General features: G+C 46.6%; 1 protein-coding gene across 1 annotated transcript in view; it reads right to left on the bottom strand.

The window, feature by feature from the left end:
- The window catches only part of LOC146808604 (TRPM8 channel-associated factor homolog), a 126509-nt gene that overhangs the window by 85692 nt on the left and 13684 nt on the right, over positions 1-27133 (bottom strand). Inside the window, 1 exon segment of the mRNA XM_085623624.1 lies at positions 1390-2366. Within this exon segment, the coding sequence (XP_085479750.1) occupies positions 1390-2366 (977 nt within the window).

The raw sequence follows: 27133 nt of genomic DNA, 5'->3' as shown, positions 1-27133 counted from the left end.
TCCCACCCTACTCCCCTATAAACCCACAACCCGCTACGGAATTAAATTACACAAAAATAAAATAACATAAAATTCATTACTTTAAAAATATTCTAACATACATTACAATATTAATACATACTTTTAACACATATACTAACACTTAAAACACTATAAAAAATTCGATATTTTTAACAACTATATTATGACTGTCGATATTATTTATTTCTATATTATTGCAATCGATATTTCTTACCTGTTTTTCGATATTCTTCACCACTATATTTTGGTAATTCGATATTCTGTCCATTCTATATTTAAAACTCGATATTCTGTCCACTCGATATTTTTTTTTCGATATTATGTCTATTTACCGTTAGCAATGGTAAAATGCACAGAGTTATAAAGCCAACACAAATTAATTCAGCAACATGGAAGGGTGAAGGCAAAATGTTTTGGTTGAAGACAACCCTAAGGCTGACAGGTCTAACAAATTGGATTAGAATTGATGGCAGACATTTTTCAGGCATCTTCCAGTTGCTTGTAAAGAATTGTAAATATCTCTTGGTGACTTTGGGCCAGATTACAATGTCTGGTCGATCGCAACTGACGTCCGGTCGGTTGCTGTTGGTTGCGAACCGACTGGCATCTGTCCCTGCGTTCCACTCACTGCATTATGATGCAGTGGTCGGAGGCAGCATGTGGAGGGACCAACTGCTGCTGTTCCGATGGGCTCATGGAGCTTGTCGGCCCAGAGGTTGGAATGCAATCCCTACAATAAGGGAGGTGCCTTCTCAGGCAAAGCCGCAGGGATTACGATGTCCCTTTCGGTCTGCCTTTCTATGGTAGTAATGACCAACATCATAATCAGGCCTTTTGCTGTGACTCTGAATTGGGAATGGTTGTTGTTCAAGTTAGCTGTATTTTCATTGTGGTCCCAGTATTTACTAGAAATGTAACTGTCACAGAGCTGAAAAAAGTGTCTGCTAACCTGGTACCCTGACAGTTTCTTCTCCAACACAATATGCATCCTATTCTAAACTAGTACCCACCTGTTGCAATGATTAGGGAGTCCTGTCATGTGTTAGAATCTCCGGTACAATACCCATCAGGCAAACAAACCCACATACAGCTTTCAGTATTTTGGCTTCTGACTACATCTCTGAGACCATATTGTAGTTACCATTTGTCCAAGTGGTGGCCAGGAGCATGACAAGCTCGAAATAACCTGGGCAATAGAGGCCCAGAATGAAAGCAATATTTGCATAAAAAACATATATTGGCATAAAATCATAAAACTATCCAGGGGTTAGGTGCAGCTGTCGTTTTTGCTATGGATTTTTTGTCTCAACCAACCCCCTGAAAATTGATCAAATTCTGTGTCAATGATACGTCTGGATTTAGTCATACCTTTATTGTTGGCATCAATGGACACGGTGACATCAGATAAGTCAGTCAAGTTAGGGTGTTGGTAGACTCCAGACAACTCGGGGTAATGTTCATAGAGAGATGTCGCCAACTCAATCAGCAGTGACTTGTTGGAGTGGTTTTGGATCGTCTTTTGTTTGCTCACTTCCGGAATCCCAGTGCGGTGCAGCAGATCCTTCAACATTTGGTGAATAGAGTGGACCGCTGCAGAGCCTTCTGCTGAGAGCTTCATCATTTCAGCACAGTCCTGCCCCAGTTTTATGATCCGAGATGCTGGAGATGGTTCTGTATCCTGCTTTCCACTGATCTCTTGCAGGAACTTGGAAAGAGCTCTGCGGAAGTGGTATACCTTCGGTGCATCTTCAGGATTCATAGCTTTGTAAGATTTAGCCGAGAGACTCTGGCCCAGGATGGAGATTCCAAATGTATTCAGTATTTTATTTCCAGGATATTCTGCTACTGCATCTTGACCCGGATTTTGTATGGCCCACCACCAGGCATGGCCTCCAATGAGCAAGCCCCCTCCTTCAGCCACAAACTCTTGGATTTTCTGTGCCTCACTATCACTGTACGACATGCAGCAGTAGACGCTAAGGCTTGGGATCAAGTCTGAATATTCACTTGCCACATTGTTTGCATTGAGAATCTCAAGGAGCCCCTTCAGATCCTTCACCATGCCAATCTTCCCTTTTCTCCCTGCATCCAGCTAAGAGACTGCATTGAGGAGGAAGGACGTCAGAAAAGCTGTGCTTAGTTGGCCCTCATGTGTTGCCACAACAACACGGCCTTTACCATAGTGTCCCGCAGCCAGAAATGACCGATGAGAATCATCAAGTCCAACTGGGAAGGCAAGTGGGCCATGGACAAATAGTTGGGAGGATGGCCCTCCAATATTAATGTTCAGATCTGTGATGCCGGTTAGAAGATGCCTCATATCTTCAATGATGTTGATCCCATGTCTGGAAAACAACAACATAATCATTTTAGTATGTGCACTGTAGGAAACAACAACACAATCATTCTAGAGTGTGCACTGTGGAAAGCAATAACACATTCATCTCAGCATGTGCACTGTGGAAGACAACAAACTAATCATCTTAACGTGCACGCTGCCGAAAACAACAACTCAATTATCTTAGTGTTTGCACTGTGGAAAACAACAACCCATTCATGTTAGAATGTGTACTGTGGAAAACAACAAATCAATCATCTCAGCGTGTGCGCTATGGAAAGCAGCAACTCAATCATCTTAGTGTGAGCACTGTGAAAAACAACAACCCAATCATCTTCGTTTGTGTACTGTCCAAAATAACTAAAGAAACAATTGATAGACGGAATGCTGGACAATGCAAACATTCACCCCCAGTCACAAGGATCAGGGTTTAATCCATCATTCTTTTGCTCACCACACCACCCCAGTTTGGAACCATTCATATGCAAATCAGTCTTGACTAACCCTGGGCGTTACACTACGCTTCGCCCACGTAGTGTACGTAGCGCTGCCTGCTTCTCAGTTTTCGAAGTAGGCGAAGCAGGCAGCGCTGCGCACATGCCAGGGCGAAGCGTAGCTGCCTGCCGCCCGCCACCCGCCTCCCGCCCGCATTCCTTTTAAATCATATCTTGCATGTTAAATAATTAAAAGTAAAGAGACTTACCTGAAGCGCGGCGTCTCCGGGGCTCCCTCCTTCACGTTTTCAACTTCTTGTGACAAATGCGCATGCGCGGACGCCCACGCATGCGCATTTCTTGCGAGAAATGCACATGCGCGGCCGTCCGTCCCATGTTTATGTTTATGTTTATGCAATTTTTATAGCGCGCAACTACCCAGGGGTGTCTCGGCGCTCAGAATACAGAACTGTACTGCAGCAGACAGATTATGGTGAAAAGAGCCATGTTTTTAGTTTCTTCCGAAAACTGATAAGGGTGGGGGCAGTTTTGATGGGAAGGGGTAATGTGTTCCAAAGTTTGGCTGTGGAGATTGTAAAGCACCTGTCACCCCAGTTGGCCTTCTTTGTTCCCGGAACTTTGAGCAAATGAGCCGAAGAGGAGCGAAGTGTTCTAGAATGTTCAAGTGGACAAAGAGCTCTTCTGAGGAACTGTGGGCCAGAGTTGTGCCTTGTAGGCAATACAAAGTGCCTTGAATTTTGTCCGGCTCCTGACTGGGAGCCAGTGCAGCTGCCGGATATAAGGGGAAATAGATGTAAACTTGGGAATTCCCAGTAGAATTCTAGCCGAGGCATTTTGGACTAGCTGTAGTCTGTTCAAGACTTTTTCCTGGGCATTCAGAAGAAGGGCATTACAATAGTCTGTTTTGGAAAAGACCAGGGTGCTGATTAGAGTTTTGCCGGCTGACGAGGGGAGGTATGGCAGCAATTTTTTGATCTTTTTCAGGATAAAAAAAGATGAGGAGACCACGGAGTTGACGTGATGACAAAAAGTCATTTTATCATCGAATACAACTCCTAGGTTGCGAACCTTAGTGACTGGTTGAGGTGGAGCTCCCATCTCGGGTGGCCACCATTGAGGGGACCAAGCAGGTTCCAGTTTCCCGAATGTCATCACCTCTGTTTTGTCAGAGTTCAGTTTGAGACAGTTTGATGACATCCAGGAACCGATAGCCCGCATTCCCTCTTGAAAGTTTGCAGCAACTGAAGTGCCATCACTATGTACAGATAGCACCAGTTGTGTGTCGTCCGCGTATGTTGTGAGGGTGATTCCGTAGGATTTTATTACCCTCGCTAAGTCCGAAACATAAATGTTAAATAGTGTCGGACTCAGCGAGGAGCCCTGTGGGACGCCGCATGGAAGGGTGAAGGTGTGGGAAGTGAAAAAGCCCATTTTTGCTGTTTGTGGACTATCGGCAAGGAAGGCTGCGAGAAGTTCTTTCGCTTTATTTTGAATTCCTATGGCTGAGACACGGTCAATCAGAATTACATGATCGACCGCGTCGAAGGCTACAGAGAGATCTAATAGTATTAATACAGCTGCTCCTCCCTTGTCCAGTGTTATCCTTATTTCATCTGCGGCTTTTAGTAATGCAGTCTCTGTACCATGACCCTGTCTAAACCCAAATTGGGTATCGTCCAGTAAGTTGTTATTGTCTATATATTTTGATAGTTGTATATTCATTATTTTTTCAAAGATTTTAGCTGGGAAAGGAAGACAAGCAATGGGTCGGTAACTGGCAGGAAGGAGAGGGTCAAGAGTAGGTTTTTTGAGAAGTGGCTTAATGATAGCCTCCATCCAGACTGAAGGGTAAGTGCCCGTCGTAAACATAGCGTTACAGATGGTTGTCAAAACGGGGGAAATAGCTTCAGGAATAAGATTGAGGATGGCAGGAGGCCAAGGGTCTAAAGGTGATCCTGATTTAGTACCCGAAACAAGTCGATGGACCTGTTCCTCCGTAACAGCTTCGAAGACCAGGAAGCTAGGTGTATTACTGTGTGATGATAGATTCATCGAGGCTGCGGAAGGGACGTGAGTGAAGGCTGAGAAAATGGCAGTGACTTTGTCTTTAAAAAAATTGGCGAGAGAATCGCAAAGGGATTGAGTTCCGTCAAAGTGTGGGGCAGGAGGGTTGGAGAGATGAGTAACCACCTGAAACAGTTCTTTTGATGAGTTTTTTGCCTGGTTGATTTGGGAGGTATAGTAAGATGTCTTTTCAACGGTAATCAGATCTTTATATTTGGAGAGGGCGCTTTTGTACGCTGTTTTATCCGTAGGATTATAATAGCGGCGCCAATGTCTTTCCAAATTTCTGCAGTGTTGTCTCTGCAGTCGAAGGGATTCCGTGAACCAAGGGGCCGAGGGGAGTTTCCTGCTACGATAGGATAATTTAAGGGGAGCTAGGTTGTCACAAGCCATATTTAGGGCTGTTGAGATAGTTAATGGAGGCTAGTGAGGGATCCTGTTCGGTAGTGATAATGCTGTCAAGCAGCAAAGCAGCAAGTTGGGGAGAATTGATGTTTTTCCAGTCTCTGAAAGTGATAGGAGAGGGAGAGGTAGAGGAGAGTGAAGGGGAAATCAATTTTATGGAGAAACAGACTGCTGCGTGATCGGTCCAAATAAGAGGGATCACCTTGGAAACCAAAATGTGTGGGTTGCTGGTAAATAACCCGTCTAGGGTGTGTCCGGCTTTATGGGTAGGCTGATTGACAATTTGCTGTAAGCCGGCCGCTGCTAGATCGTTAATTAGCGCCGCGGTGTCGGGGTCACAAATGGCTTCAAGATGGAAATTGAAGTCTCCCAGTATGGTGAAGTGTGGTGCTCCTGCTGAGACCTCAGTTAAGTTGTTAAGATTGTTGAGAAATTTCAATCTGGACCCTGGGGGGCGGTAAAGCAAAACACCTATGAGTGATTGGTTACCAGACAGGCTGATGGTAAAGGAAAAAGCTTCACATTCAGTGTATTTAGCGTCTGTAACTGTGACGGAGTGTCAGGGACAGGCGGGACACAACGTTGTTTTAAACGGGGTTTTATTGCCAAGTAATGCTTTCTAGATACACGGTCAGCCAGTGTTCGAGGTGATTTTACAGTTCTTTAGGCTCTCGTTGATGTTACTCTCTTCTCTCCTCTTCTTTCCTACTCCGTCCAGACACCAGGCGGTACGTGGGCAGGTTCTCCCCGGAGCAAGGCGGTCTCCCAGCCGGAAGGAAACAAAGAAACAAAAGGCTATGTCAGGGGACCGTGTTGCTAGGTTCGTTCCCTAACTCCGGGACCGGGTGTGAGGAAAGACTACCACCAGTGCTTTCACCCCTTTTCCCCTCACGCTGTGCCTATTCAAGCGCTGACTAAGGGAAGGGAACACGGGAAACACCTCTCCTACACCGGCGGTCTGCCTTCTTTACCTAACCAGCCCGCTACTCGGTCACGTACCTGAGGGAGCCACGCTCCTCCCCTGGGAACGTGGCTGGGCGAAGCGCGGTGTCCTGGGCCTCCTGGCCGTCCGAAGTTCGTCTCGCTTCCTCCTTCTTCGCTCCGCTCCTCCCCTCGTCCTTGTTCGCTCCGCTCCTCTCCTCGTCCTTGTTCGCTCCGCTCCGCTCCAACACTCCTCCGGGAAACGCCGTCCGTCTCTCTGTGCGGCTCTTCCTGTTTTGGCTGCTCCCACTCGGTGACGTCATAGGAGGGCGGGTACAGCGTCTCGTTGCCTTCGCTCCACTTAAAGGGACCTGCTCCTTCCGGTCTCGATCCTTGCTGTTGGTCCATGAAGGGGAACCAGTCCTCCTGCTGTGGGGTTACAAGAGGAGGTGAGACCGGTGTGGGAGTCCACCACTCATTATCGTTATAGTCCTCCTCATGTCCCGCACTGTCACAGTAACTTTAACTTTAAGATGGTTCTTATAGATAATGGCTATTCCCCCGCCCTTTCTGTTAGTTCTATCTAGCCTGCATACGCAGTAATTTTCAGGGGTGGCTGCTTTGAAGTCTGGACCTGAAGAGTCATCACCCCAGGTTTCGGTAATGAATAAAAGGTCTAGGTTGTGTGACTCAATGAAATCTGAGATTTCGGTTTTGTGCTTAGGGACAGAGCGCACATTGATAAGTGCTGCTAGAACCTGGGGGGTGGAAATAATGGGGAGGATGGGGGAAGTGCATGAGGGACATTTGTGAGGACCTATAATGGGATTGGTGTATAGCAAATGTGGTAAAAGATGAGGCAGGTCTGCTGAAGTGTTCAGTTTTCGAAGTTGTTCAGCGGTGTAGTTGAATGTGCTAGATTTATAGGAAATGAATGTCACATCAGAGGCAGGGGGGGTGGCCCCTGGCCCGGTCTCGGCGCGGACGAGCGCAGACGAGCTTGCCTTAAGCGCGCCTTCGGCACGCAGTCGTCGCGCCCGCTGCGCTCGTCCACTGCGCTTCCGGTAAACAAACATATTATATAGAGGAAAAGGGGAAGTGGAGAAGGGGGCTTGGCCAGCGCGAGTGGGTGTGTCCGCTGGGCCAAGTGTGGCGGCAAGAGGTAACCAACAGTCACCCGCGGCAGCGTGTAATCGGCTGGGCAGAGGTGTCAGTGGCTACAGTGGCAACGCCGAGGGGTGAGTGAATCTAAAAACACGATATCAGTCACACCAAGATAAAATTGCTGTAGTGGCTCCCGGCTTTTCGCCTCAGGAGGGGTTCAATAAAGGCGAGCTAGCAGTCAGCGCGCTTTTAAATACCAGGAGAAGGGGGCGTGGCCAGCGCGAGTGGGCGTGTCCGCTGGGCCAGGGATGGCGGCAAGAGGTAACCAACAGTCACCCGCGGCAGCGTGTAATCGGCTGGGCAGGGGTGTCAGTGGCTACAGTGGCAACGCCGTGGGGTGAGTGAATCTAAAAACACGATATCAGTCACACCAAGATAAAATTGCTGTAGTGGCTCCCGGCTTTTCGCCTCAGGAGGGGTTCAATAAACCATCCATATGCAAATCAGTCTTGACCCTGTTCCTTGTGTGAACAGTCCAGCCCGACCTGCCAAGCTAGGTCCTCCCTGGACCAGAAACAAGAATCCTGGGACCAGTTTCAGGGCATCACCGTTCTTTATCCAGGCTAGCTTGAATCTAGTGGTGTAGTGAGCAAGGGACCCACGTCTGGGCATACCCTTCCCACTTAGGGCGACATATGCAAAAGAAACAATTGATGGACGGAATGCTGGACAATGCAAACATTCACCCCCAGTCACAAGGATCTGTTTTTTTTCCTCATTCTTTTGCTCATCACACCAACCCAGTTTGGACCCAGCCATATGCAAATCAGTCTTGACCCTCAGGCACATGCATCAAAAGAAAAAACGGTCACAAATGGGCAGATTCTCAGAATCTGCACCTTTGTGACCGATATTTTTGCATTTGGGATGCATCATCCCAAATGCAAAAATCGGAATTTAAGTAATCTCTAAATTGCGATTACTTAAATTGCGATTGCATTTAAGGAATCCCAAATTGAGATTCCTTAAATGCAATGCATTAAAGTAAAAAAAAATGTGTTTTCGCTAATAGGGGGCGCAAATTACCATGAAGTTGAACTTCATGGAAATTTGCAAAACCTTTGAAAAAAGCACTTTTGTGCATTTTTCAAAATTTCATGTTGCGCACACACATGCCCTTAGGGTATGTGTGTGCGCAACATATGTGCACAGGCCAATTCCAGGGGTGCAACAGGGTGTCCTTTTGACACCTTTGCACCCTGAAATTGCATGCGCAATTTGCAAGTATCTATTGGTACTCGCAAATTGCGCTTGCAATTTCTCATTCATTCCAAGGGCCTGTAGGCCCATAGTAATAAATGGGAAGCTATTCCTTGTTTGCGACTCGCAATTTGTGAGTTGCAAATAAGGAATGTGTAGGAATCGCTATTATTATAGCGATAGCGATTCCTACATGCATAGGATTTTGCGAGTTCTTAATTGCGAATCCTTAATATTCGCAATTCAGGACTCGCAAAATCCTAGCTTCCTTGTGGGAACACTCCAGCTCGAATTGCCAAGCCAGGTCCTCCCTAGATTGGAAAGAAGCATCATGGGACCGGTTTCAGGGCATCACCCTTCATCAGCCAGGCTAGCTTGAATCCAGTGGTGTAGTGAGCACGGGACCCACGTCTGGGCACACCCTTCCCACTTAGGGTGACATATGCATAAGAAACAATTGATGAAAAGAACGCTGGACAATGCAAACATTCACCCCCAGTAACAAGGATCTGGGTTTAATCCATCATTCTTTTGCTCACCACACCACCCGAGTTTGGACCCAGCCATATGCAAATCAGTCTTGACCCTGTTCCTTGTGGGAACAGTCCAGCCCAAACTGCAAAGCCAGATCCTTTCTGGACCGGCTGGACTGTTCCCATGGGGCACAGGGTCAAGACTGATTTGCATATGGCTGGGTGCAAACTGGAATGGCATGGTGAGCAAAATAACGATGGATTTAGGCCCAGATCTCTGTACTGGGGTGAATGTATGACATTGTTCTGCATTCTGTCCATCAATTGTTGTTTTTGCATTAGTCACCCCGAGTGGGATGGGTATGCTCAGACGTGAGTCCCGTGCTCTCCATGCCACTGGAATCAAGCTATCCTGGCTGAAGAGGGGTGAAACCCCGAAACCGGTCCTAGGATGCTTGTTTCCAGTCCAGTCCAGGGAGAACCTGGCTTTGCAGTTTGGGCTGGACTGTTACCATGAGGCACAGGGTCAAGACTGATTTGCATATGGCTGGGTGCAAACTGGAAGGGCATGGTGAGGAAAAAACTATGGATTTAGGCTCAGATCTCAGTACTGGGGTGAATGTATGACATTGTTTTGCATTCTGTCCATCAACTGTTCTTTTTGCTTTTGTCACCCTGAGTGGGTCGGGTATGCCCAGACGTGGGTCCCGTGCTCTCCATTCCACTGGAGTCAAGCTATCCTGGCTGAAGAGGGGTGAAACCCCGAAACCGGTCCTAGGATGCTTGTTTCCAGTCCAGGGAGGACCTGGCTTGCTAGTTCGGGTTGGACTGTTTCCATGAGGCACAGGTTCAAGACTGATTTGCATATGGCTGGGTACAAACTGGAATGGCATGGTGAGCAAAAAAACGATGGGATTTAGGCCCAGATCTCTGTACTTGGGTGAATGTATGACATTGTTCTGCACTCTGTCCATCAACTATTCTTTTTGCATTTGTCTACACAAAGTAGTAAAAAATGCAGTTTGTGAATAGCTCCCATGCCCTTAAGTTTGGTGGAGACCAGGGGTGTGCGGAGCTCGCAGAGTTGCACTACGTGGAATTCCACGGAGTTGCATAAATACTCCGTGGAATTTTGCGGAGTTCCGCTCCGCCCTAATTCACAGCCCCCTGGTAACATACACTCATCTACAGCAGGTGCATTGAACTGTGTTGCCAGGGGTCATCCCCACAAGCCCTATAGTGCTGCAAAGAACCAGGATGTCAAAGATGGCCCAGCAGAATGCAGTTTCTTCCATATTCAGATCATATTGATTCAACAAGATTGCAATATATTGCCATATAATGATGGCACGTCCTCTGGGGTGTGGACTGCTGGGAGTCACTGACCATTGTTGGGCCCAGAGGCATTTTTGGGGTTTCTATGCAATGGCCCAAGGGAGCTGCCATGTTTCCCTTCCTCCCCGCTTTCCGTGTCCCCTCTGAGGTGCCCTCCCTCTGCCCATTCCTCCCCATTCTGCTTTTTTGAAACCTTTGCATTTTCATGGCGACAGTAGCAGGAAGTCCAAAGCATCCACTGACCCCCCATGGTATCCAACAACAAAGGAGTATGACCTCTGTGTGCTATAAAAGGGGAAGCAGCCAGAATACCTTACGATCATTGCCAAGCCCTATCCCCTTACCCATTGGACAGAAGTTGACCAGATGGCGAGTACAGGGGTGAGCCAAAAGACAGGGGGCTACACCAGGGACCAGGAGATTCATCATGCATAGTGCATGTGTTACCTTCGCCATCTTCACTTCTGCCCACATTCTGCTACCCATTTACTTTAACTTTCTGTCAGTGGGAGGAGGCCTGAGGGAAACGGTGCTCTGGTGTCTCTTCTGACATCCCTCAGTGTCAGCAGAGCCCTTGAGTCAGTCCTGGGGAGGAGGCTCGGGTGCTGCCCGCAGAATCCACCGCATGGCAGCGGCAGCTCCTGGCCGTCTGTTGTTGGTGCTTTAACGGATGTTCATTTTCCCATCATTTTGTCACTTCTGAGACACATCACACCGGAGCACAGGGTGGAAAAAACTTTGCAAGCTTTGCCAGTGGAGAGGAGTTCACTGCTCACGCTAGTGGATGTATAAGTTATACTTTTGGAGTAAATTTACACTCGGAGTTTGTGAATAGCCAAAAAATAGTGAACCTACTCAAAAGTGTAAATTACTTCAAAGTGTTGCGTACCTTTGTGAATGAGGCCCATATAGTGACCAAACAAATAGGGCATCTGCACCTTCAGAAGTATTCCCTGAATAGGTGCAAATGTGCTATTTTTTGGAATTCACAAACAATGTCAGTAGTAGGCTTGGAAAGCTGCACCAGTGCCAGGTTTCCCGGCATCCTACTGCCAATCAAACACCCAAATGATGATGAGATGAATGCTTGCAAATAGTCTAAGCAGTGGCAGTCACTCGAGTAGCATTCCAACCCTTAGCTTTTTGCCCACTGTGCTACTCCAGACAGTGTCACACCTAATGCAGATCAGTACTCACCCTGTTCCTCATGGAAACAGTCCATCCCAAATCTTGGATTCCGTTTTTGCTGGCTTAGATGCTTTGGGTACTTTGCCACTGCTGATCAATGTCCAAGTGCAAGTGTGTCCTGTGTAAATTGAGATTACAATTGATACTCCTTTTGTGAGTTCACAAAACAGATTAGGACAACACTTCACAATTAAATAACATTAAGACAAACTAACAAAAAAATTCAAAAACATTTTCAAATGACAATTAAATGCAACTGTTAACCAGTCAAAAAGAACAAGGTAACTCACAAAATTATTCCATCACAATTTAAGTGAAACATGTTGGGGTTACCAGCCATCAGGGATAAGACATTTAAGACAACAAAGGGATTATACATTTTACACACATTATTCCCCTTTGTTGCTATTCATATTAGTTTGAGAAACTCTTCCCCTGGTGGTAAAGCATGCCGATGCGTTCCGAATCCCACTCCATTTAAAGGGATCCTCTTCAGGGCTACGATTGGAAGGGTTCTGAAAGATCAATGGACACGGGACTGGGGTGGGCTCTCCCACATCCGGTCCTCCTCCTTGGGGCTCTGCACCCTCCCCACCTGGAGAAGTAACCCCAGACTCCAGCATTTTCAGGCACCTGGGGCAGGTGTCCCACACAATTCTCCCACCAGTTCAGGGGTGTTATCCTGCAACTGGTACACCAGCTTAGGGTCTGTGCCCTGAGGCTTGACAGGGGTCAGGGGTGAGGCTGCCCTCTCCCTGCCCCCTCCTGGGGCTCTGCACCCTCCCACCTGGAGCGGCACACCCAGAAAACAAACTGGTAGAGGTACTGTTAGCAGTCCCTCCTTCCTCCAGGTAATGGGGGACACCCTGAACATGGTCCTCCAACCCAGGGTCTGTCCCCCCAATCTGGACATGTGTCTGGCAACCCAGGATTTCCGGGGGAGAACACTTACCCCCTAAGGGAAACACACTCCTCATGAGTTGTGCGTGAGTCTGCCTAGCGCAGATCTGCAGCCTCCTGTCCACCTGACAGATGAGGTAGACCCCCAGGCCATAAGCTGCCACACCAGGGTCAGTCCTGAGGTACACTGACCTCAGCGTTGGCAACCTCTGACCCATTGGTCCTTCCACAGGAGACTGCATCTCCCCTCACCCATTTCTCTGGACTCATGCACCCTCCCAACTGGAGCGGTGCTGCCAGACATCAAAACTGGTGGGATGCTTGTTACTGCAGTCCTCCCAGTTCACCTGACACTTTGGGATTCCTGTCAGGGGGAGGCCTCCCAGAACAGACTAGGCCCCCTCCTGGTGTTCACTCATGGAATCAACCAGGCCCTGGGACTGGGTTTCAGGGACCATGGCACACAGCCTACTCCAACTTCTTCTCTTCTGAGACAGGGCATGGTGCCCTACACCCCTCCCACTACATTGGGACCTATCTGGGCAAACACAAACCTCTCCTATCTTACTTGGCTGGGGAAAACCTGAGCCACCCCTTCAGGATGACTCCCAAAAGGTAATTCAGACCCTCTGTAATCCACCAAAAAGGCAATGTCCCTGGGGTCAGAGAACTCACACTCCACCGGCTGTTGGCATAGCTTGGGAAAATTGGGACTTAAAAAATGCTCTCCAACAATTGAATCACACAGCCCCACACAGGTGTTGACCAAGCTCCTCTTTGCCTCACCATCCAGTGCCTCACACAAGTACCTCACATCACCCTCCTGAGACTAGCAAGACAGTGTCTGACTGTTTCTGTCACTCACCCCACACTCTTCTGGACAGTCTCCATACTTACATACCAAGGCTTCCACCATAGGGGAACCCCTCTCTCTGCACCTCTCATCTAGAGTCAGTAGAGTGTCCCTCCCACCACTAGGAATATGAACCCCTGTGCCAGTTCCCTCATCCACCTCAGGGAAACTGCACACCACTGGAGCTACCTCAACCCCCTGGTGTATGTCAACCCCCTCCTTCAAGTCAGGCACCACATCTCTGGGTGTGTGCAGCTACCTCTCAGGACTAAACACTACATTTTTGCTGCCACCATCTGAGTTGGGCTCCACCTTCAACCCAGCGAAGTTCACTTCACGTGCTGCACACATTTTCTTTTCAGCTAAGGCTTGCTCTATCTCCTTCCACTCCTGGTCCAGCTGTCTCAGCCTCCAGTCACGAGTGCAGTTCTGCTTTGTTTCCTCACAAGACAATCTTCCTCACATTGTTCCCCTCTCAGGCCCACTGCCCTCTGGATATTCTGGCTGGGTATCCTCCCCTCAGATTGCTCCTCATAGTCATTTGACAGTGTTGGTTCCCAGCGTGGTACTTCATGCTATACAGGGCTGCCTCAAGATCCTGTTTTTAGGATTGCCTCTTCACAGGTAGCCCCCTCTCCTTGCAAAAATCTTTTAGTTCCCCTATCATGTAGATGTACAGGTGCCAGAAGTTGATTTCCATTTTGACAACATCCCACAGGTGCCACAACTAACCAGAGTTCCAACCACCAAATTCCACAGGAAAAAAGGGGAAACAAGTATGTGGTTACGTAATTGTCTGCACTAGTCCAGTGATGCACACCAATCACTGTGGGTCAATTACAAATACAAGATCAAATCCTCATTGCCGACCACCAATCACTTCTGGACTCAAGAGGAACCTTTGCCAAGGAGAAGAGCTGAAGTACTGTGAGGAGGAGTTCTGCCCCTTTGCAGTGTGCTGTGCGGGGTTGGCCTGCAGTTGCTGTTTCTGCCAAGGAAAGGACAAAGACTAAAACGTTGCTTTTAACCCACTTCAAGAAGATCTCCAAGGGCCTGTGTGTGCTGGACTCCTGACCTGAAGTCTCAGGGACACAAAGACTTCACCCCCAGCTCCCCTGAACTCTGCTGCTGAGAGTTCTGACCTGCCAGGAGTGCCTGTTTCGAGTTCTGGGCCTCTGGATGTTGTACCTGCTGTTGGTAGCTGGAAGAAGCACAAAGGACTCAAGAAATCGACTCATCGCTCTTCTTACAGCTGTTTTTTCAATGCAGCACTGCTGTGTGAGAAACATCTCCACGCATCGCCGCACCGCTGCCAAACCTGACGCAGCGCCTTTCGCTGCTGCAAGAACCAACGCACCAAAGGATCGCGGCTGAAGAAAACAATGCAGCGGCACGTGATGCCACCTCATCGATCTCCGACGCATCCCGGATTCCCATGCACCCTACCAGTGTGGAAGGTTTTCCCAATGCAGCACCTGCAGACCAGAATGATCTTGGGGTCAATGCATCACTTCCCCCTACAGACCTGACACAATGCATCACTTATCTTGCATGTTGCAGAACTGTCGAAATGCCTCCTTAAGGTCTCAGGGACTGAAGCATCTCTTTGTTTCTCAATGCTTCACATCTCTGCGGCTTTTTAGCCTTTTGAATTTTGACGCATCTACAGGTGCTTTGTAAGAAATCATGCATCCATAGTTTTCTATCCACCCAGTTGCTTGAAACCTTTTTAAAGCCATATTCTTGGTACATGTATGTTGGAATTTTTGTTGTTTTGGTCTTATTGAGTTTAGATTAAGATACTTTATTTTGCTAAACTGGTGTGGTGTCCATTTGTGGTGTTATCACTGTATTACTGTGTGTTTTGAGTACAAATACTGTACACATTGCCTTTTGGATGAGTCTGTCTGCTCGTGCAAGCTACCCAGGGGGTGAGCAGGGGTTATCTGAAGTGTGTATTCCCCTTACCCTGACTAGAGGCAAGGGTCCTTGTTTGGACAAAGGTACCTACCTCTGACAACTAGAGACACCCATTTCTAACATTGGTGGCAGTGGTGGGATTTGAACTTGCATTTGTACTTGACCCACAGTGATTGGTGCACATTACTAGTTTAGTGCAGACTACTATGCATCCACAGACTGTGTTTTATTTTTGGTTCTATTTTTTATCTGACCCTTGAAGTATCCATGCACCATGTTTCTGAGTGGTAAATCAGCAAGTGAGGCTACAGAATTGGAATTTGATATTGAAATGTTACGTGGTTACAAAATAGAGCAACTCAAGCAATTCTGCAAGAGCTTTGGTTGACCCATGAAGAGCCACTCTAGAAAAAAGGAGCTACAGAAGGACGCTCCCAGCCCCTTTATCGCACTCTTGCAGAGACCCAATTTCTTCCTTTAGCACAATATCTCCTTCCATCTATTCCTCGATCTTTCCCTCTTGTCTGTTTTTTCTCCCTTTGCATTTTAGTCAGTCGTATGAGGATAAAAGTCAGTCCCCAAAAATGAGTGCTAGCATTCCCCACCTGCAACCACTGGTACAAATGAATCACTGTTCCTTGCACTGTTCCACTATTCTGTTTTCTTTTTCTCACAATAGGTGTTTGCATGGACATCAATGTGTCTGGTAGTGGTTAATTCAAAACTACTTTATACATTTAACTGCAAGTAAACCTTACTGTTGTAGATACAGAAGAATGTTTGTTTCTCAATGCAAGTGACATGAATTAAATAATATTTTTAAAATCACTTCTTGCAGACCTCAGGGTCTCTCCTTATTAAGTCGATAATAGGAGCAGCCCATCTCTTTCTGAAGTTCAGTCTTGGTTCAGATGCTGCCTTCCTTGGTGCAGACTTTCTTTCTGATTTCCACTGGTTTAGCAGGTGCTGTCCTTTACAAGTCCAGCAGTCTTCTGGGGCTGGAAGCTGGAGATGCCCCTTTGGTGGCAAACTCGAGCTTGTGGGTGGGGAGGGCTCTCTAGCCAAAGGGGCTATAATTCACCTCGGGCAGCTATACATCTTTCGACATTTCCTGTGGGATAGGCGCTGAACTATCCGACAGTGCATATCGGTGCCAAAATCCAAGATGACCGGACTCTTCTTCCCTGGGACAAAACTATGGACACACCCCTCAGGTGTGTCAAGTGTAATAAGACACCCCTTCTGGAAAACTGGTTCTGCAATGAGTTTTTCCCCTATGGAGGAGATGCCAGCTTGTCTATCTACACAAAGGCTAAGGTGTGAAATGCATTTGCTTCTCAGAGGTGACAGCCCAGTTCAAGCTGCATCATCTGTCGTCACCGCCCTCTGACCATCCTGCTGGAGGAAGTGACACCTCCTCCCACCAATAGTCCCTTTTGTTCCCATTGCTGGCAGTGCTTCACACAGGACAGAAGCAAGTTGTCTTGGTTCACAACTATTGTAGCTGAGCAGAAAAGGCTCACAGAGTTGTGGGCAACAAAGCAATGCCTTTTCAAAGGTTTTTTTATATTAAAAGTTACATTAAATTGAACCTCAGCAATAAGTCTTGTTTAATGTAAAGATTCATTTGATACCTTACAGTACTATGTGTGGTGGCCCAAATGGAAGTTAGCAATTAACTCCAACGAGACCACCAGCCTTAATACAGTGAAAACGACAAATTCGAGTTTTCACTATCGGGACATGTCAATTACAAACGGTAATATTTGGCACCCTACCTTGTGGGCTAGTAAAGCTGATGTTGAAAAGGACGTTTTTTATTTGGCAAAAATATTTATTTCACCCAGTTGGGTGTGCAAGTTAGAAGTTGCCCAACTAGGCTGCAGTGGCACACCTAGAGATATGTTTGCACCTTGTCACTGTAGTGGTGGTATAGAAAGTGCTGCAGTCCATCATTGACCTTTAACATACGAGCCCTGGGTGCACTTTGTACCGTGTACTAGGGACTTATAGGTAAGACAAATATGCCAATCAGCTGCCTATCCAGTTCTAAATCCTGTAGGGATCCACCTTAGAAGTCATAGGAGTGGTGCTGATGCAAGGGATTCAGGATGCTGAGGACACAAATATTTAGAATAGGCCAAACTTACGTAAAGCACAATTATCCTTTCCTGTGTCTTAGCGGACCGCTCGAATGGGTCCAGTGTTGTAGAGTTAATCTTATTTTGTGTTTAAGGGAAGAAGGACCGGACTGTTCTACATTGGGTCAGTGTCACGCCTCTGCATGGTTTGGCATGCACCATGTTGTGCATACCACACAGTGAATGCATGACCATGTCCTTTTGGGGAGGGCACACCATATGACCCACTCACGCATCTTCATGGGCAGATTTGCCCGTGCCCCTTAACATGCCTTTCCACCAAGCATTTCTTGAGGGGGTCCCCGCTATCCAATGCTTGGTGGAATGGCAGATTGGACTCTGCTCAGCTGTGCCTGCATCGGCACCGCCACGATTCTCGCCTGTTTTCCCCACTGCCGCTGGACCCTGAATCGGTGGTGACAACAGTCTTGTGGCATGAAGTATTCATAACCGTATTTGTTACAAAAGATAAAGATCCATTTGATTATTAGCTATACTACTCTACGTCATTCTTGAATGCAGACTCCATACTGTATGCTAAAATGTAAGCAGAAGGAAACAAGAGCATCATCGCAAAGAAAGTTTCAGGAGAGCACCATGGCTTTACCCATGCAAAGATACAACTACACACCATTACTTTGCAACTATATTGATAGACTGGGCAGAAACACTACACGAACCACTTAATAGCATACTATTAGATGCAGCAAAAGCCCTCAATCTGGTATCATGGCCTTTCATATGGGTATCACCGAGAGAATTTATATCAGCTCAAAATTCATAAGGTTAACACAGGCAGTATATCAAAACTAGGGATGGGCAATACATTTTGCTGCACCACCGGAGCTCGTGAAATTTTGCCCACTCTGTGTTACGCTTGTGACGAGGAGTTCCAGCAAAACTCTGCCAAGAGCCAAATGGTGGAGATGTTTTTCCTGTGCAGCCTGCCAATGTTAAGTTGACAAGTGCGAGTGACAATTGGTGTCAATTTTCATCCTAGTGCCTGCAATTACCAGGCACTAGGATGGCGCCCAGTGAGATTTTCTAAATGCGGGCAGTCGTGGGCAGTCACGAGCATTAACGCTGAGAAAGGTGCTGCCCAGTGGAAAATGTACTGAAGCTGCAGCAAGGAAGCAGCACTCTCCGGTGTGCTGCGTTGTGCCATTCACACTGATTTTGTAGCAAAGACTAGGCTCCCGGCGCTATAAATCGGTGCACCATGCCAAATCTGCCTGCTCACAGAACTCCACAGAATCTCGCTGAGTTTTTATGTAGCTTTGCGGAATCCTGCTGAGTGAAACTCCACGAGTTTCACCCACCCCTAATCAAAACCCCACAGCTAAAATCTGAAAACAGCAGGAACTTCCTGACTCTGGCTACTTCTCAATTATTCGAAGAACCGGGCAAGGATGCCCACTTTCACTGAATTTCTAAGCCCTATATTTGGAACCACATATTAAGTGTTTACAACAGCATATACCTACCTTTCAAACATATTAATCATATCTTCATTAACAGTATATGCGGGTGATGCAGTCATGTTTACGGAGCACATTAATCCTAGCCTAAACATTAAAGAACCGGAGGGAATAGGCCCCGTTACAACGCATGCGATACATCGCATGCCATTACAACGACCCCGTTGGTAGATTTCATACCATTACCACGCAAGTCGTTACAACGACTTGCTGTAGGGGGCGCTGGATGTTGGAATAGTATAATTTACTATTTCAACTCCAGTCTGTGCAACAGTAGGGAAGGTGTTGTACTTTAAATCCAACACCTTCTGCCCCCTACAGCAAGTCGATGTAACGACTTGCGTTTTAATGGTTTGCGATGTAACAACGCGATTGTTGTAACGACCGCGTTGTAATTGCATGCGATGTATCGCATGCGATGTAAACAATGTTTCCCACAAGAGGCTACTATGTTGGTCTAAATTTCTGGATACAAATTAATTTCTCATAAAATGCAAATTGTCTTGGTTAGTGGTGCTATCAGTACAGATATATGTTACTCCAAAACCCAAATATTTGAGCATGATGATTGTGCCTACACTCCAACTTTGCTTTAAATATAATTCCCGGAAGTAGGAATTCCTTATTAAGAGGTCGGGCAGACACCGTCGCAGAAACTGGATCGACCGACCTCCGGTCGGTGGTCCTAAACGCCTAATTACGATGCAACCGCATATTGGGCAGTCGCAATCTCAAATTTCCCTATGGGAGCATGTGTTACGGCCGTAAACCGGACATAGCATAGGGAAATGTGCGGTTGTGTATATCCCTGCACTGCATGGCAGGTCTAGGAGAGTTGGATCTGCTTTTTATAGTTACCCCCACTTTTTGCTGATTTTTCTCTGTTTTTCGACTTTAGTCTGGCTGGGGCCCTGCCATCCAGGACCCCAGCATAGCCTAGCTGCCTCTCTAAATTGATTACCAGTACTTTAGGTACACTCCAGATTCGATTCTGGGGTAGCCTTATAAGTCCCTAGTATATGGTATACTATGTACCCAGGGCATATGTACCCAAGAGGCCTACGAGGGGCTGCAGCTTGAATTGTGCCACCCCTGGGAAGCCTTCTAAAATGACACCACAGGTCTGCTACTGCAGCCTGGGTAAAGTGGTGTATGCACCCCTTACTGAGATATAGGTTACCTATATCTCTCCATATCACTGCACATGTAAACCTTTCTGTCAACCCTATGGCAGGCCTTAACAATCCTGAAGGCAGGGTGCTGGGTTTAATGTGAGGGGGTGCCCATACATGAGCAGAGCCCCTCTGCAGCTTTTGGAACCTTGATTCCGGGTTGTTTGTGATGCAGTCAAAACCATATACTCTTAGTGCATTATAACCTCGTGGTAAATGCTAACTTTGGAATGGCTCCATGGAAACATGTCGTGTTTGGTGTCAAACACCTTGGAATCATACCTCCACACCAGTAACTGGTGTGGGAGGTATGAGTCCACCCTACTAGAGGGAGAAACATGGCACCACCGTTATACCCGGTACCAGCTTAACAGAACCCTGGCATCACAATATGGATGCTGCCAGCCACAGACACAAGTCTGCCCTCCTGCTGCTGGATGAAACTCCGGCAGGGGAGGCCTGGACAATAGGTTTCCTGTCACAGGGTGGTGTGACCACGTCCCAGACAGGCTTTAGAGTATTGGGGCTGGGTGGGTGCACTCCAAAAGGGCTTTGATGTCTGCACTGGGGGCAGATTTGGTGTCTCTGTGCATAGTCCTGCTCTAACCAGTTGCAGGGGCACTCAGCCCCTGCTCTGGAGCGAAACTGTACAAAGGACATGGGTGTAGCCACTCCTCTGTCCTGACCCTCCCATAGGTAGGTCCCCAGAGTTTGTCCCACCCCTTCCTTGGGCATAAAGTAGGAACCCCTGGCTACAGGACTTTAGATTTACCTCGACAAAACTCTAATACATAATCCCGGAACTTCGACGATCTACAAGGCGCTAGACGACTGAAGAATCTTCCTTGGAGTAAAGGAGTTACTCCCCTGCAAGGCAGGCACCTAAGACGTGAGGAAATTCGATTTTCAATCACGATCGTATTGAGCCGCCATTTTGTGCTCCGCCGCCATTTTGTGTTGCCCTCACTCAGGCAGCACGACGAACAAAGTCTTTTCTGCTTTTCCTGCAATATTGTGTCAAAATAGCCTTGTGCCTCTGTTTACAAAGCTGGTGTTAGAGACTGGCCGAGTACACTAATCCCTGTCTGGTTTTTCTAACCCTGTCTTAACTATCTGTTGGTTCACACTATTCTCTCCTGATTTTATCTTATCTTCTGGCCTTCGCTGTCCTCCGCTCGTATTCTCTCATTTCACAACTGTCCTCCAAAACACACGAACGTATCTCGCCACCTGCAAGTCAGTTACAGACATGTTAATACCTTAACCTGTGGGAGGGGTGGCAAACACAGTTGGAGGAGAGGCTTCTTCGAGTTACTCGATACTTTTGTTTTCCGACTTTTTCTATTGGCTCTGACTTTCTTTTAGACTATTCCTACTGGTTTTTCATGTATGTTTTAGGTGTGTTCTTGGTTAATGTATATGTCACCTATGTACTATAAAAGATTGTGCGCCACGGAGTGAAGTGGCAGTCTCCTGAGAACATACCGTGTGTACTTCTAGGACAACTGTACTAGCTGCAGCTAATAAAATGTGATCTTTTACGCCGACAGAGTGTCCCCGTGTCTCTGTTAGCTGAAGCAGGTGAACCCAGGAGATTAAGGCGTACCCTGTGCCACCAGACCCATAAGGTTTCTGGTTCTTCAAAATGGCGCCCAACGTGGGGCGGCTTCAGAGGTAGTGGTTCTGCCTGAAGGTCGTGAGGAACCCCGCAAGAAAATTCTGGAGGAATCGCGAACCACGTCAAGCGACCACTGTATGTCGAAAGTGGTCCGAAGGTCTTTTGCAGCTTGGTTACTCCTTCCTGACGGCTACTGACGACTGCTGCCCTGACTGCCGCCCTGCCTTGGCCCTCTTTTTGGTGATGTATGGAGAAGCGAGACGATAGACGGGCCTCTGTTGGTGTAAGAAGACATCTTAGTTAAGTATTAGTGGGTCGCTCCCACATTTGGTTCTTTGGTTCTTTGGTCCTTTGGTTCTTTGGTTCTTAAGTTCTTTGGGTCTTTGATTCGGGTATTGCAATAACCGAAGCCGAGGGGTAAGTACATTTGTGCTGTGTTAATTGAGTTAACCCCCTTGATGTTTGTGAACAGTCCAGTGAAATAACGATGCCTGGTCTGACTAAGTTTAAGAAACTTTGTTGCTTTGGTTGTAATAGGGATTCCCGGCTGGAGGACTCTTGTCCGATTCCTTCGGTTGGAATGCCCACTTATGAGCTCTATTCTAAACATGGTGTTGGCCCCATTGCCTTTAACGAGACATGGATCCGATACACGAAAAATGATGGTGTTTTAAAATGGCCAGAAAATGGTAGTTTTGAGCCTGACATACTAGATAATTTGGAAACTATTTTATTTAAAAGAAAAGCCCGGCCGGCAATGTTTGACTCTTTCCGCCTTTGGCGTAAGGAAGCCAAACAGAGAAAAATTAAGTAAGAAAAACAAGATAGGAAAGCACAGGGTAGGACAATTATACAGGCTGCCCAGCAATTTAAAGATGATGAAGTTAACAATGTGATGGAAATTTCAGAGAGACAGCATCGTATGGCTATAGATAAATGCTATCCGATGTTGCCAGCTTCCCCTTCTGATAAAAGAAAGGATTTAGAGGAAGATCCCTTGATGTCTCACCTATTGAGATTGCCTCTGCCCTATGTACAAGGTGCTAATGCACCCCGTTGTTACAGCCTGCTCAGCCGCCAGTTGCGCCTCCGCTTGCTCCGGCTCTTCCACATTTGCCCCCTCAAGTAATGCCTCCTCTGCCAACTTTGCCTTTAACTCCTTTACCTTCATCTTCTTTGCCCTCTGCTCCCCCGGTAATTACTGATTTCTCTTCAGCTAGTTCGCCTAATACCTTGTCCCCTATCCTTATGTCAAATTCTCCGTCTATGCGTAAACGACTTACAGATACGGTCTCTGGTCTTTTATCTCCTTTCTTTGAGGCGTTAATTGTGTCCCCGGCATTTTCTCGAAGACAGTCTCGTAGTCAGTTCCCAGCTTCCGAAGAACGAGAAAGGTTGGATTCTCTCGCTCGTAAATGGATTGAGAAGGGTCCTCGGTATAGTGTACCCGACATTATGTCTACCTTCTCACAGTGGAATGCGCCTACGCAGAGATATGTTTTCAAGGTTATGTGTGATACTCTTGTTAAAAGTTGGGAGGATATGGATTTGGGTTCGGTTCCTCAGGGTCTGTTAGATATTCAGGCTAATTTTGATAAGGGACTCATTGTGGGTTCTAAGGTTGAGGACGCTGTAAAGACACTTGTTACCTTTAGAATTTTATTTACCTCACAGACTTTTCTTGACTCCGATCCCTCAGTTAGGTTGACACTGAAAAATTATCCAATGAGAGAGGTTCCTCCGGTATGGAGAGAAGCGGTTCCAGCAGCAGGTGCTAATCAAGCTATTCCCGCACATTTCCAGCGTATATGGGTACATGTGCCCTGGAAAAGATCTGAAGTTTTGGCTCTTGAAACAGTCTCTACCGGATCCTCGTAAGAACCCTGCAGGTTATTATAAAGAATTGTCACAGACTGTTGATGCCTGCATTATGAATTTAGCAGATAATTATATGTTGATGGGGAATGTAGTCCCACAAGCATTATGGGCTAGGATTCGTAAAGAGAATCATGCCCAAGAATTAGGTGGAAACTGGGATGCTATAATTGCCGCAGATAGGGCCCAAGTGGGTGGTGCGAAGCCTGATGCTTTGATTTCAGAACTCCCTGGTAGGATTATTACATTAATGAAAACGATGATGCCTGCCTTGAGAGTTAATTGGGATAAACTAGCCGCGTGTAAACAGAAGAAAGATGAGAGTGTCTCCGATTTCTTCACTCGTTTCGAGGAGACATTCATTGATCACAGTGGTCAGGACATGACTACAGAGGGTGGACAGCGATTATTTGTAGATAAGTTCGTATTTAATTTGCTACCCGAGCTATCGCATAAGTTGAAAGTCTCCGAAAGTTCATGGGCCGTCTCCTCTTCAGCCCAGATATTGGCTACTGCTCAATATTATGAAAATAGAGATAAAGAAGAAAGAGATAAGCAAGAGAAAAAGACTAAAGAATTGAAAACTAAGGTTCTCTTGCAACAGGCTTATCCACCTCGTTATGCTCAGCCCCAGTTTCAACAGCCTCCACAGTTTCCGAGGGTGTATCAAAAGCCTGAGTCGTATATTCCGCGACCTTTGTTAGGTCCTAATCAATGTACCTATTGTAGAGAGGAAGGTTATTTTAAGAATAGTTGTCCGGTTTTATTGCAGCGCAATGGAGCACTATCTGCTCCACGAGATCGTGGTGGCCTCCAGTCAGCAAACAGAGGTAGAGGTCGAGGTATGTTGACCCAAGAACAGCGTTCCCTTCCTCCTTCTAATTCTGTGAACTACTTTGATCAGCAAAACGTTCGGTCTACACAGTATTACAATGAGGATTGTTATGTTGAAGGCGAGAATGAAAGTCTTCATGTTAACTAGGACAGCCATGTACAAAGTGAGGGCGTTGTGTCGATTCCAGTAGATCAGAATGGACCTTATGTTAATGTCACTACAATGGGTGTTTTAGAGCCATTTCTTTTAGATACTGGTGCGATGAGAAGTTCTATCATTCATTCAAAACTCCCTGGGGCACCTTTGTCTGGCTTAACGAATGTATCTGTAGGTTTTTCTGGCGCCCCAGTTCGTAATCCGGTTTCTTGCCCTTTGCCTATTTCAATTGGCCCTTATGATTTAGAAGTTCCGCTTCTCTTAACGAATGGTTGCGGCGAGAATCTATTGGGTTTGGATCTATTGAAAAGATTGCATGCAGCGATATATTGCTCTCTTTCTGGTGTATATCTTACTTTAGGACAGAAACTGATTTCTCGAATGTATTTGTCAAAAGATCAATTCCCACCTGAATTGCTCTCTCTTCCTACAACGCTTTGGGCCACAGGTCCAAATGATGTTGGTTGTCTTGAGATTCCACCTTATGTTGTTACTCTCAAACCTAATGCTGAATTGCCACGCGTTCCTCAATATAGAATTTCCACTGAAGGTGGACACCATGCACATTTGCAGCAGCATATGCTTTTTGGCAATCCCTGAGGCTGTGCTTTGGACTACTTGTAGTCCAAGCCCGAGCAGTGTTTGTACTGGAAAATTACTGGCCTACACTCACCGAGTGTCCTGTGGGCTGGTATTGTGTGATTCCTCTCGAGGTCCCTTCGCGATCCCTGGTCCATCAACTGGTGGGTCCCTGTGAAGGCGACTATAACTTTAATTGAGCTTACCTGGTTGCTCCAGACATGCCCTGACTCTCCATTTTTTGGGGAGTAAAAAAATGGCTTTTTGACGATGTCCCATATATGCAAGGCTAGGGTTATACCAAAAACTAAGGCACGGTAAAAACTGGTCTTAGCATGGCGGTAAGAGGAGATATTATTAATTTATCCTCGTATTTTGCTCTGTGTGCTGCATTTTGTATCTTCTTAGATATTTAAGTATGTGAAACAAAATTCTGCCGTACCAAAATGCTACCTAGAAAGTACTGGGCTAGCTATAATAAAAAAAAAATGTTTGTAAAAAAAACTTTAAAATTAATTGTACTACATCCGTGGTACTCATAGTACGGCCCGTGAGCCTTGGCAGCCTGGCAGGCCTTCCTTGGTGGCCCGCGGACCTTGCAGATAATGTACCCATGGCCCCCAGAGAGAGAGAAAGTGGAGAGAGAGAGAGAGAGAGAGAGAGTGGAGAGAGAGAGAGTGGCGTGAGAGAAAGTAGAGCAAGAGAGAGTGGAGAGAGAGAGAGAGAGAGAGTGGAGAGAGAGTGGAAAGAGAGAGTGAAGAGAGAGAGAGAAAGTGGAGAGAGAGTGAGAAAGTGGAGAGAGAGTGAAGAGAGAGAGTGGAGAGAGAGTTGAGAGAGAGTGGAGAGAGACTGACTGACTGAGAGACTGAGAGACTGACTGACTGAGAGACTGACTGACTGAGAGAGAGACTGTATGACAGAGAGAGACTGTCTGAGAGAGACTGACTGACTAAGAGAGACTGACTGACTGACAGAGAGATTGACTGATAGAGAGAGAGACTGACTGACTACGAGAGAGATTGACTGACTGAGAGAGAGACTGACTGACAGAGAGAGACTGACTGACTGAGAGAGAGACTGACTAAGCGAGAGACTAACTGACAGAGAGACTGACTAACAGAGAGCCTAATTGACTGGGGGAGAGAGAGAGACTGACTGACAGAAAGAGAGAGACTGACTGACGGAAAGAGAGAGAGAGACTGAGACTGACTTAGAGAGACACTGACAGAGAGAGAGAGAGACTGACTGACTGACTGAGAGAATGACTGACTGACTGAGACAGAGACTGACTGAGAGAGAGACTGACTAACTGAGACTGACTGAGAGAAATACTGACTGACAGAGAGAGACAGACAGACTGACAGAGAGAGGCTGACTGATAGAGAGAGAGAGAGACTGACTGTCTGAGAGAAAGAGACTGACTGTCTGAGAGAGAGAGACTGGCTGACTGACTGAGAGAGAGAGTGAGAGAGAGACTGTATTGGAATTGGGGTTAAAGTGTGTATGCAGCTATGCAATGCCTCTTAAGACTGCTATTGCCTGCTAATAAAAATGTATTATCAAAATGTGCTCTTTGTAGTTACATCTGCTTTTGAAATACAGCATTGTCGCATTGGCTAATGTTTTGAAAATGGTTTGATTTTTTTTTACTCTAGCCCCGCCCCCCACTGACCCCACCCCTACCGGTGCAGCCCTCAGCCACAAACCACACTGTAATTTTGGCCCCGACAGAAGGTTTGTGAGTACACATGTACTATACTACCTTTTTTTCTTTCTCTATCTACTGCAGTGCTTTCTAAGTACGAGTGCAGTACTTTGTAAATTGTGTTTTAAAATATATAAATAACACAATTATTATTCTCTACCATCACAAACTTGCCTAAACTGCGTCATTCCTTCAACTGCACTTATAATACAGTGGCCCTAATATATCACTAAATTTTGTGCCTTACAACTTTAAAACAACTTAACCAGATTGCATCTCCTATCAAATAGTATACTTTCCTCCCTATAATCTTTATAGTTGCAAAATGTCACCTACA

The sequence above is a fragment of the Triturus cristatus genome, chromosome 8, assembly GCF_964204655.1.
Source record: "Triturus cristatus chromosome 8, aTriCri1.1, whole genome shotgun sequence".
NCBI classification, from domain to species: Eukaryota; Metazoa; Chordata; class Amphibia; order Caudata; family Salamandridae; genus Triturus; species Triturus cristatus.
The sequence above is the reverse complement of the archived record's forward strand: the minus strand, read 5'-3'. Positions and strand labels throughout refer to the sequence as shown.